The following is a 13,600-nucleotide window of genomic DNA, read 5'->3' on the forward strand; positions in this document are numbered from 1 at the left end:
AATATGCCTGACATTGATGTTATTTTTTAAGTCTATATGTTATGTGTCTCTTAAAGTTTTATTGCTACATGTTGTGTTTTTAAAGTAGTCTAGTCATTGTATTTTATACGAAAAGGTATTAATCATAACTTAGGCTGTGACGATGTCTATTGCACTGTTTCTTGTGTTAAATGACAAATAAATTTTTCTGATTTCTGATTTCTGACGAAAGCTGTGTATCTCAATGTTTTATTGTGTTAGAGATGTTTTGCACAATGTGAACCGGTAAATTTAGAAGATGTTGACTCGTTTCACATAAGAACATTACCTCAAATAATGTTGGATTGAGATCCTGTTGCAGATGCATTAATGTTATTTTTCAAAATATGTTAACATTATCACGTTAGACCCATCAACCACTTTTATTAGGTCAATGTGTTGAAATTCACCAACTGTTTGTTGCCAATGATGCAGTGTAGTGAATATGACACCAAATATATATGAGTCAAGCAAATTCTACCGTGGCTGCTGTTTGGATGATGACCGGTGTGCGATCCTTTGGGGTGGTTCGGAAGACACCTTTAAACTGTTGGGTCCCTTTTAAAATTTAGTTTCAGAGAGGGTTTAAAAAAATCCAAAAAATCCAAACTTCACCTGGTGAAATAAGATTTTACTGTGTATTTAACAGAAATAACTTTTTTCTGTGGCTCTCGTTTTGTTTTCAGCACCTTCAAATCTTCACCATTCTATATATAGCTACCGTTAGTTCTCTCAAAAGCAGTTTTCTGTATCCATTTATGTTTTATTTCTTCAGGTCTTGGAGCTAAACGCGTCTGATGACAGAGGTATTGGAATTGTTCGGGGACAGATACTCAACTTTGCTAGCACTCGCACGATCTTCAAGTCTGGATTCAAGCTGATCATTCTGGATGAAGCTGACGCGATGACAAATGATGCCCAAAACGCCTTGAGGAGAAGTGAGTTGTACAGAAGTGGTTTTACTGTTGTGTTAATGGAATATACACTTCATTTAAAACACTGAAGACGAGTTTAGACACTGAGTGGGTAATATTTTAATCAGTCAGTGATTGTATGACCCTTAGTTTATGAAATAATCCATGACAAAAAATAATAATTTTGTGTATACACTGGAACTGTTATAACGTGATTTGCACAAAAACGTGGGTGACAACAGTACAAATAGACAAAAGTTACTCAACCACAAACACTTTTTAACTTTCACATTTATTATAGAGGAATTTAAATTCAAACTACAGAGATATATCGGTTTTTAATTATTATTCTTATCCGTTTACTGAAAGAGAAGCAATGAATGGCTATTACAGTTACCTAACTGTACTGTACTTACTTTTCCCTTTTGTAGTAGGTTTCTTAAAGTGCTTTTTAGTTTTGTCTTTCACTTCCTTTACTTTCAGTTGATTAAATTAAGAAACAAACTGAGCTGTCACTACTATGTCAAATTCAAACATTCTTTATTGCCATGAAACATAAATATGTGCATTGGCTTGCTTCAAAATAACCATTCAAACATAATATTTAATTTCTTAATAACCAACTAACATGTACAAGACATAGTCTTGTACAGAATGACAACATTTTTCTAGTAAAAATACCTTAACTTTCCCTTTAAAACTATCTAGATCTAACTCTATTCTTAAAAAAATCAGGTATGGCTTTTATTAATAATATGGCATTATTATAATATGTGTTTCTTCAGTTGTCAAATGTAGAAAGAAGTTTCTTGAAAGACAGAAATAACAGACACCTGCGCACTTGCAATTTGCCCATGCAGGTTCATTTTCCCCATAGTCCTTAATTATTTTAAATCCTTTTACTAAGTATGATGAAGTTTAATTTTTAAATAAAATTGTTCATATTTTGTTTATAATTTTTTTTTACTAATCTTAAAAGATATGTAGTTGTACCTTTTCTGGAGAAACAAATATATTTTTTATTTGATTTTATTCCATTAACTGTACAAAATAGACTGTTTAGTTATTATTTAAATTATATCCAATAAACATACAAATTCATTGTGACATGTATTTTAAAAATAATTTCCACCCATAGTTCTTACAATAGACAAAATTCCACCAAGTCCTCCAAAGCTGTAAATAAACATGTCAATTTCACGATATAATTTAATCATACAATTTAGTCATTAATAAAAATCATATCGAATTCTAAAGTAGAGTAAAAATTTCAACCTATAAAATACAGAAATAATAAAATTCAATTTGTGGCTTAATTTTTTTTATAAGCACCGTAGTTTTTTGGACTATATTAATACTAACAAATATTCTAATTCATATTCTTTTAAATAAACTTATGTGAGCTTTTTACATAACCTGTGTATAACATGCTTTGTAGAGTACATATTTCATAATGTTTCTTCTCCGAAACAATTTGATAAGTTGAAAAAATTGTGTAAAATCCAAAAAAACAATTATTTTACTTTGAAAAATTGCAGATATACACAAGAAGGAGTGACGCTCTCTGATACACTGTATCATAATAAACTAGGTTTGTGAAGCAATTCAAGTGTTATATTCAAGAAAATTGATTATGATTCCACAATTAAGAAAAAGGATTAGGTAAATAGAATGCTTATTGTGAAACTATAAAATTTACCTTTTAGAAATAATGTTCTAAAAAATGTGTACAAGCAATAACAAATGGTTAATAATTTGTGATACAATTGTTAACAGTCTTCACTGGTTTTTTATTAGACCTACAAAAGCAGGTAGAAGATTGGGAGCCCAAAAGTAAATCGAAAAGGGACCTTACCCTTTAGTGAACTGATACATTATTTCTGTCTAGAATAAATTCACTAGAATAAAAGGATAAATAACTCCAAATATGTGTTGCAGTCATAGAGAAGTTCACGGATAATGTGCGCTTCTGTTTGATCTGCAACCACCTCAACAAGATCATTCTGACGTGGTAGTCATAGTTCTTTAGTGAACTGATACATTATTTCAGTTTGGAAATTCACTAGGACATCATATAACTAACTCCAAATATGTGTTGCAGTCATAGAGAAGTTCATGGATAATGTGCGGTTCTGTGTAATCTGCAACTACCTCAACAAGATCATTCTGATATTTTAGTCATAGTTCTTTAGTGAACACATTATTTCAGTTTAGAAATTCACTAGGACATCATATAACTAACTCCAAATATGTGTTGCACTCATAGAGAAGTTCATGGATAATGTGCGGTTCTGTTTAATCTGCAACTACCTCAACAAGATCATTCTGATATTTTAGTCATAGTTCTTTAGTGAACACATTATTTCAGTTTAGAAATTCACTATGACATCATATAACTAACTCCAAATATGTGTTGCACTCATAGAGAAGTTCATGGATAATGTGCGGTTCTGTTTAATCTGCAACTACCTCAACAAGATCATTCTGATATTGTAGTCATAGTTCTTTAGTGAACTGATACATTATTTCAGTTAGAAATTCACTATGATATCATATAACTAACTCCAAATATGTGTTGCAGTCATAGAGAAGTTCACGGATAATGTGCGGTTCTGTTTGATCTGCAACTACCTCAACAAGATCATTCTGATATTTTAGTCATAGTTCTTTAGTGAACACATTATTTCAGTTTGGAAATTCACTAGGACATCATATAACTAACTCCAAATATGTGTTGCAGTCATAGAGAAGTTCACGGATAATGTGCGCTTCTGTTTAATCTGCAACTACCTCAACAAGATCATTCTGATATTTTAGTCATAGTTCTTTAGTGAACACATTATTTCAGTTTAGAAATTCACTAGGACATCATATAACTAACTCCAAATATGTGTTGCACTCATAGAGAAGTTCATGGATAATGTGCGGTTCTGTGTAATCTGCAACTACCTCAGCAAGATCATTCTGATATTGTAGTCATAGTTCTTTAGTGAACTGATACATTATTTCAGTTTAGAAATTCACTATGACATCATATAACTAACTCCAAATATGTGTTGCACTCATAGAGAAGTTCATGGATAATGTGCGGTTCTGTGTAATCTGCAACTACCTCAGCAAGATCATTCTGATATTGTAGTCATAGTTCTTTAGTGAACTGATACATTATTTCAGTTAGAAATTCACTATGATATCATATAACTAACTCCAAATATGTGTTGCAGTCATAGAGAAGTTCACGGATAATGTGCGGTTCTGTTTGATCTGCAACTACCTCAGCAAAATCATTCCGGCGTTGCAGTCTCGATGTACTCGGTTCCGGTTTGGTCCACTCGCTACCGAGCAGATCCTCCCCCGACTAGACTACGTTGTGGAACAAGAGAAGTAAGTTTTAAAAGGAAACAACCTCTCGAAACAGATCTGCTCATGGTAACTTAACCCCAGAACTAGCATGTATTTTAGCCTTAACTGGCACATCTTTTTAACCCTTTCCAGAGAGTTAAATCAAATTAAACTCCAAAATCAGTTACTAAGATAAACATAATGTGTTATGTATAATTTTTTCCCGTATATTATAAAAGAAATATCTAATTGCATTTGCCATACATTCTCCAAAGTTAACCCTTATAACGTCACAGACGCCGTATGGTGCATAGACAAACTATCTCCAAACGGCAAAGACGCAGTACGGCGCATTGACACAAAACTGCGTCTATAGCAAATTTAAGTTCCTTTTAAATCCGATCAATGTCACTAACGGTATGCGTCAACCATGTGTGTGGGTTATTGACCTATGTCAAGCGTCAAAATATAGCTATCGCGTTACATTGTTTGAAACAATAGACGCGGTGTCTAGACATTCTCCCCGCCACACGGCACAGACGCCGTACAGTGCGCGCGCTTTTGTTTGCAGTTTGGCTTCAGGTAGTGCGTGTCTAACCATCGCTGAGTCGGTTTCCTTCGTCGTGTTTTCTGTTTATATGGTTTTTATTTATTTTTAATTTTATTATATATAATTTATTATAAATATAATTTATTTTAATTATATTTATATAATTGTCTGGTAATGTTTAGCTAATTAGTATAGCTAATAAAATTTTGTGTGCCTTTTATTTTGACTTTATTTATATCTACAATTTAATGTCCCATAAATATATGTACGTACAAGATAATTTTAAAATTTTTACTTTTTTATACTTACCATAATTATAGAAAGTAAAAATAAAAATGAACTTTACACATTAAAAATTTTTTTTTTAATATTGTGCCGTTTGCTGGAAGTCGTGAAAAGATATACTGACGTTATAAGGGTTAAATCTTTTATTTTATAAAAAACGTTTTATTTTATGCAACTCCTTCATTGAGTATAACGGTGCTGAAAACAAAAATCACGGGACAGTCATGTTGAGGAAAAATTATTTTGTGGCTTCAATTAATTTGTATATTTATAATCTTTCCTGTTATTTTGTTATCATACTCTGATCTATCTATAATTATTTATTTGTATTCATTGTTTTTATTGTTTGTTCTAATTATTATCATTTAATTAATATTGATTATTCACTGTTACAATTTCATCTGCATTATTAATCAATCAGAATCAGAATCAGAAAGTCTTTATTTGTCAATCAATCACACATTACAATATTAATAAAGAGCCACATGGGACAAATCCTGTGCGTGGCTCTGAGTTCCATTAAAAAACTGTGCGCTTACTACATAATAATATATAAAAAGACGGAAAGAAAGATAAAAAAAAGAAACACATTACACTAAAGAACAAAATAAATTTATAAATATATGTACAGTATATGTTAATAAAAATAAGTGCATACTAAGACTGCTACAGAATAGTTGTAAGTACACTTAATGCATCAACCACCGTATTTGACTAGCACTACAGAAATACTTTTCTTCCTCATGTAGGTTCAAAGATGTTTTTGATCATTTACTTTATGAAAAACATTTACGAAAAAAGTAATCATTAAAAACAATTAATGAATTAAAACATAAAAACAAAGTATGAACTAATAATAAAACCCCGGATTTAAATTAATTTAAAATAGGATAAAAAGTTCAATTTAAAATAAATTCAATTAAAAATTGTGGGCTTTGCAAAAAATTTAAAACTTTAATATTTCAATACTTGCATGGACGAGGGAAGACCAGCTCAGACACAGTGCTTGTGTAGATGGTGTCAGTCAGCAATTTGACATATTCATGCATACTCAGGGCAGATTAGCAGCTCCGCGTAATCAGCCCCCACCTCCACCAGCCAGGCGGTGATCAGTTTTTTGTATAAACTAAGTGAAACCTGCAGATCCCTTACATGGGTCAGGTATTGTTCTGTAGAGAAAATTTGCGACATAGAAAGAGTTTGTGCAATTAGCAGCTGTTACTACTCTGGGGACCTGCATACCAACATGTTGTGCATGTCTGGTGATCTGTTGGTGTGTAACCTCAGTTATCACTGAGTCACGATGCGTGAAGGTGTAGACCAAAACCGATTTTATATACAGTTACCTTACTGTAAGTATTTTTGTCTCCTGCAAAAGCTGAATTGAGGGGTAGCGTTTTCGGTTTTTTAAACCCGGCTTTTATTACTGATTTTTGTAAAATGTAAAGAGGGTAAATTAGGTTTTTACGAGCGCCTCCCCAAGCAACTATTCCATACAACAGGATAGATTGCGCATAAGCAAAATATACACGCTTGATTTCATCACAATTTAGTATCCGACTCAGCTGATAAAAAACATATTCTTGATGTGGTTGTCAAATTTCAATTTCGAATCCAAAATTACTCCCAAATACTTATACTGGTCTACCCTTTCAATGACGTTGCAGGAACAGCACCGATTTACTGCGTTCCCGACAAGAGTGGACCATCAATCTGAGATCAGCGGGCGGCCCACCCGCGGCAACGCTTAGGATTCTTTTGCATGTTACACACCATCATAATCTAACTTTTAATATTTATTTAATTTTATAATTGTTTGATTCAAACTATAAAAATAGAATTTCCGTGGAAATGTAAAATAAAATAAAACGTAAAAATCCAAAATGTACTAAATATCTGGGTTGTTTTACTCATAAAAAAATGTCTACTTATTGTACAGAATGAAAACAACGTAAAAACTAAACTGAACAGAATCCAGCTGACTCGAACAGCTACAGCTGTCAAGATTGCATAGGCTAAGCAATCTTAGTGCATAAGACATCTTTAGATTTCAGAGGCTAGTAAAATAAAAAGAAATGTTTTATGTTAAAAGTGAGTACATTAAAAGAAAGCGTGGGATTTGCCGAATACAATGATATTACTTTTATTAACATTCAAATGAAGATTGTTCAAAAGATGATGTACAGTGGTGCAAATTGACTCTGCCCATTCAAAGTGGGAAAATATGTCATAAATTACAACCTACCAGTTCCAGGGTTAACAACACAGAGTAAAGGGAACAGTCAGTGGAGTTTGTTCAAATTCTGTTTTTTTCACCAAATCATTTTATGATTTTCAAGCATTGCTTGAGAAAACATACGATTCACCAATGTGGATAGAGCAATCAACTAAAAATTAAAAAACACATGATAAGTCAAACCTTGTCATAATTGTACTACATTAATTGGTAGCAACAACTTTAAACACCTTCCACAAATTATAAACACACTTATTAAGGTACTAAAATTAATTTTGGGCTTGAACACTTAATTTAAATTCACAGTCCATTAAACACTTTCGCAAATAAAAAAGGTTCAAAATTTGTTTCGACAAACTGTGTGTACAGGCATTTAAAGTATTTAATTAAGGCTATTTTGTAACAGGTCCACATAGGCCTATAATTTAAGCTAACTACTTTTTAAGAAAAATTAAACGTTTTAAAATATTGTTTCATAACAATATCTTATTATAAATAAAAAAAACCTGTCACTGCCGAAACTATAATAATTCATGTACATACTGTAAACATGTCATATTTTTATTTTAAACCATTTTATATGGATTTGATTATAAATGGCCTAAATTGCCTAATTCGAATCCCTGTAATAATTTGTAGAGTGACAAAAAAATTTGTTGTACTTTTTTGGATTAAGGGAATTTTCTAAAAAAGGCTAAGATTCCAAATACAAAAATATTTTCCGAACCCAAAACAGATTTCACCATCTTAAAGGTTAGAAACTAATACAACTTAAATCTAGAAACTTCAAATATAAATAAGTATAATAACATTTATTTTATAAATAAATAACGTAAACATTTCTGGAGAATGTAGAGGTCCACCTAAATTTAATTGGATAGTGTGTTTATATTGGCTTTGGGTTGCTTATTTTATTTAATAAGTAACATTTTTCTGTTAGCTTTCTTAAAATATTTACTGCATAAAGGAATACTTCTTTATCGTGTAATAATAACACAAGAACAAAACTTTTTCAGAGAGCAAAAAAAATTCTGTTAGTTCCGAGAATTTGTTCTGTACACTCATGATGTTACTGGTAATTGAAATCACAGCACCAGCATGGTCTTGTTTGAAAGGTCCGAAGGTGGTTTATTGCAGACCTGACATCACTCAGATTCAGGAAAACCTCCAGCTTTCAAAGTTGCAAAAGATATTTTCTTTTTGGCTCTTTGAAATTTATTACTTGCTATATTTCTAAATAATGGTCATTTTAAAAGTAAGCTTATGAGAGAATGTTTCTATTGTCAATGTTATGTTACTTCGTTACTTCTTTACTATTCAGCGCAGTTGCCATTCAATTTAAAATACCTTCTGTTTTTGTTTTTTGTTTTTTTTGTGAGGTAAAGAGCATAAGACTCTACAGGCTGCACTTAATCCTAAAAGGACCTGAGGCTTCAGCGAAAACCAATTAGATCTGAGGTCCTAAGGCTCAAAAGATAAGCTTCTAGGAATTTTTTCCTGACTTTGCAAATAGTGGGACAGTTTAGCTATATGTGTTTCACTGATTCTATTCTGCACCCTTGTCCCTCTGTGTAAGCCATGTGATGCATTTTACGATTACAATTTTGTTTATTACAATTTTCAAGACTTCCGCTTGGACGACCGTGGCATATTTTTTAAGGGCATTGCCAATCTGGCTCCTGGTTCTTATTTACCGAATTCTGCTTTGGTGTCTAGGCTGAGCGTAATACTTAAGGACACCTTTTGTTACTTTGTACTATCTTTTGTATACCCTTTGCGTAAGAATTCGCTGCCAGGGAATTTGACCAGTTAACAACAACAGACTTGAGTACTCAAATACAAGTCTCTTCTCTTTTTTCAAGTGAGAAGAGGAAGTAGTTTCTAATTACAATGTTGGGCCTGAATGGATGTTAGTTAAGGAATTCCCGATGAAAATCTTCTTTTTTGTTAAGAAAGTTATATTTAAGTTATTATGGTTATTGTAAAGTAGGATTTTACAGGATGACAGTTTTCTGTGTGATCGATTTTTGGTTGCAAATATTCAGTTTGTATTAGTGTATCACAGCACACACGTGCTGTAATTGTTGACTCACATTCCATGAAATCAACCAAAAAGATACCTTTTTTGTCTCTAAAAACAGTTAAAGTATTGGAGAATTTTTATACCACTCAACCTTTTATTTGTCATTTTATTTTTTGTTCAATGTGTGATTTTTTAATTTTTTTCATAAAAATATGTTATGTGTCAGTAAATTATCTTAACTGTTTAAATTGTAATTTTGTCTTGAATTACTTGGAATGATAGAACATAATTAAAAAAAAAAAAAACTTAATTATTTTCTAACACCAAGTTTTGTTCTACAGTGTTAAAATAACAGATGATGGAAAGAAAGCATTAGTGGATTTGGCCCAAGGAGACATGAGAAAGGTGAGATTATAGTTGGTAAAATTTGGAATAATTGTATAAATTATATAGTTTATATAGATAGTTTGTAGTATTAACTTTGTTCTTTGTTAACTTTCATAAAACTTTAGTGCAGTGCCACTTCTACTTTGCAAATACCAGTTTTCTTTGTTTATTTTGTCTACAACTTCCTTAGTTAGGCTGAAGTAGAAATGTACAATATAATCAAGATTTTTAACATAAATGTTACAAAACGAGCTTTAAACTTTTTTCATTTTTTAGATTTTACCCTAAAGCAGAAACAATCTTATGGTATGAAAAATCGTTTCTTTTCTTTCTCAATATTAAATTAGTTTCTTACAATTTCCTACAAAATTGTTGATTTTACAGTTAATACAGAATTAAGAATTATAACTTATATAGTTTTATTGATCAACGGGTCTGCTGATCTTTTAACTTTTGATGTATTTCAGATTTGATGAAGGCCCCTCGTTGCTGCGCCATTTGATGTATTTCAGATTTGAAGTGATGTCAATTTGATGAGAGTGGCAGATTATAACGCCAATTTGCTATGTGTCACCCCCACGTTGGTTGCGATAATTTGCTGAAAGTCAGTTCTTTAGAGTTATTGACTCACCATGTAGTTGTACGCCCCTTGTCACCAGTGGCACGTTGTTGTATCGGTCGCCATCTTGCCCAATGCTAGCTGTATTCCCTCGGTATTACTAAAAAATTATTAGATTTGAACGTCTCTGGTGTTATCACCAGAGACAAGTCTGTGTGTATGTCAGGGTTCCAAAATATGTTAAGTAATGATTACAAAATTTAACATCACTCCACACTTTTTTATAAAAGGGATATTTAAAGAAAGTCAAACCAAGTGACCACGAGATTAATTTATTAAATGTCACACTCTCAACACATATTATAATTTCACTCACCTTGCAGTGCTTTGATAATTTTAAAAGTCTAAACAATATCCCATCCTTGATTAAATTTCAATATACTATACAACAGATCATTACTATCCCAGGAGAACTAACACAACCTCCTTGCTTCGAGTCTGGTGAAAGAAGAACGAATCTCCGTATAAAACGACAGATACCGACTCAAAACAATACTCATCCCCTCTCTCGTTCAAATCAGCGTCTTCACGAATAAATTTAATTTAATTCTTTTTTTATAATTGTCGAAATTTATTAAGTTTACTATAATTAATCAATTTAAGTATTTCTATTTTCTTTTTGTTATTTTTTCAAAGCTTTTTATTTAAATTTTTAGCAACATGTGCTTTATGACGTCATCAATATACAAGTCATTCATACCACAATTGGCTTTTCTGCGTAATTCTATTTAATGTTTTTGTAAAACACGAATTTTGGTTATGTTTACTTCATTTTAATTAATCAAATCTTTTCCCGAATAAAGTTCAATAAATTTCTTCGTTATTAAATAAATCTCAATTCCGACAACATGTGATTCACTGACGTCACAGTCTGCCAATTCCCCGCGAATATTCAAATGTCGTAATTTGACCTGTTACACTTTCTGCTGTTGGCCCAAAAAGTGAGTGTTCTTGATATACAAAAATGAGTTCATTCATATTTTGAATATCTTTGTTTTTCACCTATAAATAATGTTTTAAGTAAAAAAAAAACATTAATTTCCTCAAAATACTGTTGATTTTAGTACAATTTTTAATATTTCTGGTTTGTGATGTGTTTAAAGACGAACACATCACAAGCTCCCAACAAATTTTAGATTAAAAGATACAATAGATTATATTTTAATCATTGGTCAAATAACCATAATTTGATTGTCTGATATTTATAAAATTTAATATGTAAACTTAACTCTTTGTTAATAGTTTTGGTAATGTTTTTATTTTTAATATTTTTTAGGTTTTAAAATTGTTAACCCGATAAATCATGAATCTTTTCTAAACACATACATATTTATCTCCAAAGTGACGTTTTTAAAACATTACCCGTTTTTATAAAACTTTCAATGTTTATTATGTGGTCCATACCAGATCTGTCAAAAAGTCCTGAAAACAGTGTAATGTAAAAAAATGTAAGTTATAAAATTGGATTCAAACAATACCCCCTTTTTTTTGTCCTGAGGGAAAAGGACGGTTTGTCCCCATGCTTAGTCCTAAAAGAACCTTTGCGCCTCCCTTAATCTCCTTTAATTTTGAGGGCTCCTGTTCTCTGATATCCTTCGTGGGGGCTGAGGAGATATGCTCCCAGGAATCTTTTCCGAGTTTCTAAGATGGCAGGGCAATCTAACCAAATATGCTCTGCTGATCCTCCTCTTCTCCACAGAGTGTACATTCATCAGTCTGGCTAAGGCCCACCCTCATAAGATGTTTACTTAGGGGGCTATGTTCTGTCAACATACCTAATATCAGTCTTATATCCTCCTTACTCTGATTCAAGAGTGCCCACCCACGTAACGTAAGGAGAGATAAACATTTTGGATAGTCTTAATCCTGAGGCTCTACTCCAATTAATATTTCTTATCCTCTTTTCCCAATCTTAACAAGAGCTTTGCTGTTGGAGAAAGCTATCTCACAACCTGGCTCTGGCCCCACCATTATGGACTCCGCTCCCTTTTTGGCGAGGATGTCTGATTTTTCATTTCCATGAATGCCTTTATGACCCGGCACCCAACCTGTGTTACTCTGTTATTCGTTGCCAGCTCAACTAGAGCATTCTTACATTCCCAGACTGCTTTCGAGTCAAGCAAACAGGTATCAAGTGCCTTTAGTGCAGCCTGACTATCAGAAAGTATCAAGTATTTTAATCCTTTTGTCCTTATTTGTATGAGTCTTCTGGAGCATGAGTCTATTACCATGACTTCTGCTTGGAAGACTGTGACATGTTTTCCCAGGGGCACTGCCATGTTAACTCCTGGTCCGTATATTCCGTATCCTGCCCTAGAGTCAAGGCGTGAACCATCTGTGTGAAACTTCAGGACTCCTTTTGTAGGGTAGACGTCTTTTTTAATCCATTTCTCCCTTCCATCGATAGAAACAGTTTATGGTTTTTCAAAAGTGTATTTCCTAATCTTTGCTTCTGACACATTGGTTAGCATTTCAGCCTCAGGAAATACCTGCATTATCTTCATGTGGCCTTCTAAGGAGGTAGTATTTATGACCTTTGTTCCTAGAAGCTTCATTGCACTTAGAGCGGCTGTTCTTACCACCTCCTGCCCAGAGGAGTGTATTCCAGGACCGCTTCAATTGCTAGTGTTGGGAAGGAGCTCATCGTTCCTGTAATGCTTAAGCAAGCTAGCCCTTGAAGACTCTGTAGCCTTTTGGCAGCAAAAAAAAAAAAAAAAAAAAATAAAAAATTGGTTTTATTATATTTTTGTAGATCCAGTACATCATTTTGGGTTTCAATCCCCATTTAAATCCAAATAGTCTCTTACAGACCCCAAGGGCCACAGACCCCAAGGGCCATTGTCGCTTTGGATATTATGTTCTCAATATGTGAGTTCCAAGTGAGCCTCTCATCCAGGATTATACCCAGATATTTCACTTCCTTTGTTTGGTTTATTCTGATTCCTTCCAGGACAGTTTGTGTAAGATGAAACTTTCTTTTCCTAGTAAAGGTTATCATATTTGTTTTAGATGGGTTGATCCGTAGACCTTCCCCATGACACCACTTGCTTATGAGGTTTAATTTTTCTTGAATTAGGCATTCCAGTATGCCTTTGTTTCTTCCTTTGACCATAAGCACTAGGTCTTCCGCATAGCATAGTAGCCTCGTTCCCATCTTCTCTGCTTTGCTAAGAAGATCATCTACCACCATCACATACAGGAGAGGAGACAGAACTCCCCCCTGGGG

The 13,600-nt window shown here is 32.8% G+C and overlaps 1 protein-coding gene across 1 annotated transcript in view; it reads left to right on the forward strand.

Annotated features, from left to right (window-relative positions):
• The window catches only part of LOC124367994 (replication factor C subunit 5-like), a 53,303-nt gene that overhangs the window by 13,454 nt on the left and 26,249 nt on the right, over positions 1-13,600 (forward strand). Inside the window, exons 4-6 of the mRNA XM_046825259.1 lie at positions 794-956; positions 4,157-4,316; positions 9,710-9,773. Of these exons, the coding sequence (XP_046681215.1) occupies positions 794-956; positions 4,157-4,316; positions 9,710-9,773 (387 nt within the window). The remainder of the gene's footprint in view (positions 1-793; positions 957-4,156; positions 4,317-9,709; positions 9,774-13,600) is intronic.

This window comes from Homalodisca vitripennis, chromosome 8 (assembly GCF_021130785.1).
Source record: "Homalodisca vitripennis isolate AUS2020 chromosome 8, UT_GWSS_2.1, whole genome shotgun sequence".
Lineage (NCBI taxonomy): Eukaryota > Metazoa > Arthropoda > Insecta > Hemiptera > Cicadellidae > Homalodisca > Homalodisca vitripennis.